The 4,340-nt window shown below is 47.6% G+C and overlaps 1 protein-coding gene across 1 annotated transcript in view; it reads left to right on the plus strand.

Annotated features, from left to right (window-relative positions):
• Positions 1 to 4,340, plus strand: part of TP53 (tumor protein p53) — a 23,193-nt gene that overhangs the window by 10,631 nt on the left and 8,222 nt on the right. The window contains exon 2 of the mRNA XM_012806041.2: positions 4,016 to 4,114. Coding sequence (XP_012661495.1) covers positions 4,041 to 4,114 — 74 coding nt within the window. The 5' untranslated portion in view covers positions 4,016 to 4,040. The remainder of the gene's footprint in view (positions 1 to 4,015; positions 4,115 to 4,340) is intronic.

Here is a 4,340-nt window from a genome sequence, read left to right on the forward strand (position 1 = left end):
TCATTGTTGTTTGGCGGGTCCGGGCTGGATTCGAACCTGCCACCTTAGGTGTTTGTGGCTGGCACCTTAGCCACTTGAGCCACAGGCGCTGAGCCAGCCCTAGCAAGTTTTAACAGAGTTCCCTAAAGGAGGTAGACTTGCATTAATGGTAGGAGCAGTACCATAAATCCAGACAAACTCAGAATCACAAATTTCTCACTAAAATAATAATACAGAACAAATAAAAGAGAACAATGACATAAACAGTTAACATTTCTTTTTTTCTTTTTTTCTTTTTTCTTTTTTCTTTTTTTTTTTTTTTGCGGTTTTTGGCTGGGGCTGGGTTTGAACCTGCCACCTCTGGCACATGGGACCAGCACCCTACCCCTTTGAGCCACAGGCGCTGCCCCCCCCCCTTTTTTTAAGACAAGAGTCTCACTTTGTTATCTTCAGCAGAGTATTGTGGCATACCTTACAGCAACCACAAATTTTTGGGCTCAAGAGATCCTCTTGCCTCAGTCTCCCAAGTAGCTGGGACTATAGGTACCACCACAATGCCTAGCTATTTTTTTTAGAGTCAAGGGTCTCATTTTGTCTAGCTCAGGCTGGTCTCGAACCCCTGAGCTCACCTTTACCACCCAGAGTGCTAGAATTACAGACGTGACCCACTACAGCTAACATTTCTTCAGTTCTTACTATGTGCCAGGCACTTTTCTCATCTCTTTACATTTCTCAAAGTACTACTATATTTTAGAACAGAGAACGCTAAGGCCCAGAAAGGTTAAAAAACCTCCCAAAGTTGCACTACTATTAGGTGGTGATCCTGGAGTGTGGATCCCACCAGTCTGCCCCCAGAGCTCTTGTTCTGCACCAGCTGCTCTTGTGTCCTAGCCACTGGGCACATAAAGACAGTAAACTCAGGCGGCGCCCGTGGCTCAGTCAGTAGGGCGCTGGCCCCATATACTGAAGGTGGTGGGTTCAAACCCAGACCAGGCCAAACTGCAACAAAATAATAGCCAGGCGTTGTGGTGGGCCCCTGTAATCCCAACTACTTGGGAGGCTGAGGCAAGGGAATTGCCTAAGCCCAGGAGTTGAAGGTTGCTGTGAGCTGTGACACCACAGGGCTCTACTGAGGGTGATAAAGTGAGACTCTGTCTCTACAATAAAAAGACAGTAACCTCAATTCTGGTTTTTCGTTGTTGTTGTTGTTGTTGTTGTTGTTTTGAGACGGAGCCTCAAGCTATCCCCCTGGGTAGAGTGCCATGGCATCACAGCTCACAGCAACCTCCAACTCCTGGGCTCAAGCGAGTCTCCTGTCTCAGCCTCCCAAGTAGCTGGGACTACAGGCACCTGCCACAACACCTGGCCATTTTTTGGTTGCCTCCATCATTGTTGTTTGACGGGCCCGGGCTGGGGATTCGAACCCGCCACCTTAGGTGTATGTGGCTGGCGCCTTAGCCGTTTGAGCCACAGGTGCCGAGCCTCGTTGTTGTTTTTGAGACAGAGTCTCAAGCTGTCACCCTGGATAGAGTGCCATGGCATCATATCTAACAGCAACCTCCAACTTTTGGGCTCAAGTGATCCTCTTGCTTCAGTTTTTCTTCTTTTTTTTTTTTTTTTTTTGAGACAGTCTAAGTCGCCCTTGATAGAGTGCTGTGATGTTACAGCTCACAGCAACCTCCAACTCTTGGGCTTAAGCAATTCTCTTGCCTCAGCCTCCCAAGAAGCTGGGAATACAGGTGTCTGCCACCGTCGCCTGGCTATTTTTTTGTTGCAGTTGTTTAGCTGGCCCTGGCCGGGTTCAAACCTGCCACCCTCGGTATATGTGTCTGGCACCATGACCACTGTGCTACGAGTGCTAAGCCTCAGTTTTTCTATTTTTAATAGAGAAGGGGTATCACTCTTGCTCAGGCTGGTCTTGACCCGTGAGCTCAAGCAATTCACCCACCTCAGCCTCCCAGAGTGCTAGGACTATAGGCATGAGCCACCTCGCCCAGACTTAAACTACTCAATTCTTATAAGTGAGGAAGCCAAAAAGTAATCCCTTTAATAAGATAAGCAAAGTCACACAGCAAATTTAAATAACAATACAATGTCAAACTCAGGGCTTCTGACTTTGAGCCTCCTCCTCATTCTCAAGAGCTGTCTCCCATAAGTCTTTTCTTTTAATTTGTGACTAGGGAAACCCTGGTTCTTCTCCTAGTCACAGTGGGGGAGGTGAAGAACCTGTTCCCTCTTACCTTCATACTTGGTTAATTTCTGTTCAGTTCACATAGCACTGAGGGCCTGTGTTAACCTAACCCTTTGCCAGCCTCATTCAGAGGACTTTCATCAGCTAATATTTGCCTTAACTGATTACAAAAAAGAGCTTTGCAGAGGAATGTGTGATGAAGCACACATCTTACATATAGGTGTCTGAATGGTCATTTTTAATAAAAGCTCACTCACCTCCTGTGTGTATAACAAGCAAGACATTTAACCTCTCAGAGACTGTGCCTGTCAAGTGGCAGGTGATGTGAAAGGATTTTCAAACCCTTAAGTACACAAGGAAAAAAGCCCTATATCAACACAAAGGTGAGGAAAAAGTTCAGAAAGATTAGAAAAGAGCCCGCCATGAATGGAGCTGCTTGGCAGGGGGGTGTTTGTCAGAGCATGGCAGAAAAGCATAATGATCATTTATAGCAGGTATGTTGCTTAGCAAAGCTGATGACAAATTTGGCATCCAGAAAGATAGCCTGGTGAAGCCATTCAGAAGCTAGTGTGGAAGCAGGTGAGATGACATTTGCATAGCCTTTTGTAAGACCCTAGTCCAGACAGGGGCAGGCCCTCTGACCTTGCTCCCTGACCACTCACTGCAGGCTCACAGCCTGAGCACACAGATTCCCTTATTCACCACATTTTTTGAGCTGACTAGGTACAAGGCTAATACTGTGGTACACAGTATAGGCTGTTTCCCTGCACTGAGAAAGTTTATATTCTAAAGGAAAAAGATGGAATAAACCAGAAAGAAACATTGCACAGTGTAAGTACTATAAGAATGAAAATAGGGGCTTGGCTCCTGTAGCACTGTGGTTACAGCACCAGCCACATACACTGAGGCTGGAGGGTTCAAATCTGGCCCAGGCCTGCTAAATAACAATGACAGGTTAAAAAATTAGCCAGGCGTTGTGGCAGGCACTTGTAATCCCAGCTACTTAACGGAGGCTGAGGCAAGAGAATCACTTAAGCCCAAGAGTTTGAGGTTGCTGTAAGCTGTGTGACACCATTGCACTCTACCAAGGGTGACATAGTGAGACTCTGACTCAAAAAAAAAAGAAGAATGAAAATAGGGCAGTGGGTGACTTGAGATGGAGTTTGGCCAGTTGAGTGTTTGGGGAGACATCCTGAGGAGGTGTGACATTCCAAGTGATACTATAGGAAGGATGCCAGCCATCGAGGGATCTGTGAGGAATAGAGTGCTCCTAGTACTGGAAATCACCAGTTGCTGAGCAGAAAAGGGGACAGCCAGTCCGGCCAGAGCTTCCCAGGGGAAGAGGGCATGGTTTGTAGGAGATGAGATTACAGACTAGGCAGGGGCCGTTCCTGAAAGGTGGGTCAGACCACAGTGAAGAACTCCCAAGAGAATGGGCAGGTGTGGGGTGAGACTGGTTCTTCAAGAAGCTTTGCAGTGAAGGGAATCTGAAATGGAGCTGTGTATCGGATGGGGAATGGTGGGCTTCAAGGGAGGTATCCTTCCCCTTGTGGAGGGAGTAGGCTGAGTTCAGAAAGTCAGGTGCAGATTTAGCAGGGCCTTAAGGGTATGGTGGTGGGAAGGTTGGAAGTCCTTTGGTTATTTTCCTCAACTGTGTAGACTGGAACAGCCTGGGGTCTGGGAGAGAGAAGGTATGAAGAAGCAGCTCTGTTCCTGCTCCTCAAGGGGTCGTGCATTGTCTCTGACCCTAATATAGTGCTGTGGGAGAGGGCCTTCCCTTCTTGAGTCCAGGTGACCTGGGTTGGCCGTGTCTCATGCCCAATCCTCACTTTCCCCTCACCGTAGCCACACTGCCTTTCTGGCTGCTGCCATGGAGGAGACACAATCGGACCTCACCATTGAGCCCCCTCTGAGTCAAGAGACATTTTCAGACTTATGGAAACTGTGAGTAAATCTCATGGGAAGGGCAGGCTCACTGTTCCCAACCTTGCCCTTCCCAACCCCCCAGCAGAGGCCTGTGAAATATAAAAAACCAATGGTGGCTCAGTGCCTGTGGTTCAAGTGGCTAAGGCACCAGCCACATATACCTAACCTAAGGTAGTGGGTTCAAATCCAGCCTGGGCCCGCCAAAACAACAATGACGGCTGCAACCAAAAAAAAAAAAATAGCC

This window comes from Otolemur garnettii, unplaced genomic scaffold (genome assembly GCF_000181295.1).
Source record: "Otolemur garnettii isolate 467f Iridium unplaced genomic scaffold, OtoGar3 scaffold00046, whole genome shotgun sequence".
NCBI lineage: Eukaryota > Metazoa > Chordata > Mammalia > Primates > Galagidae > Otolemur > Otolemur garnettii.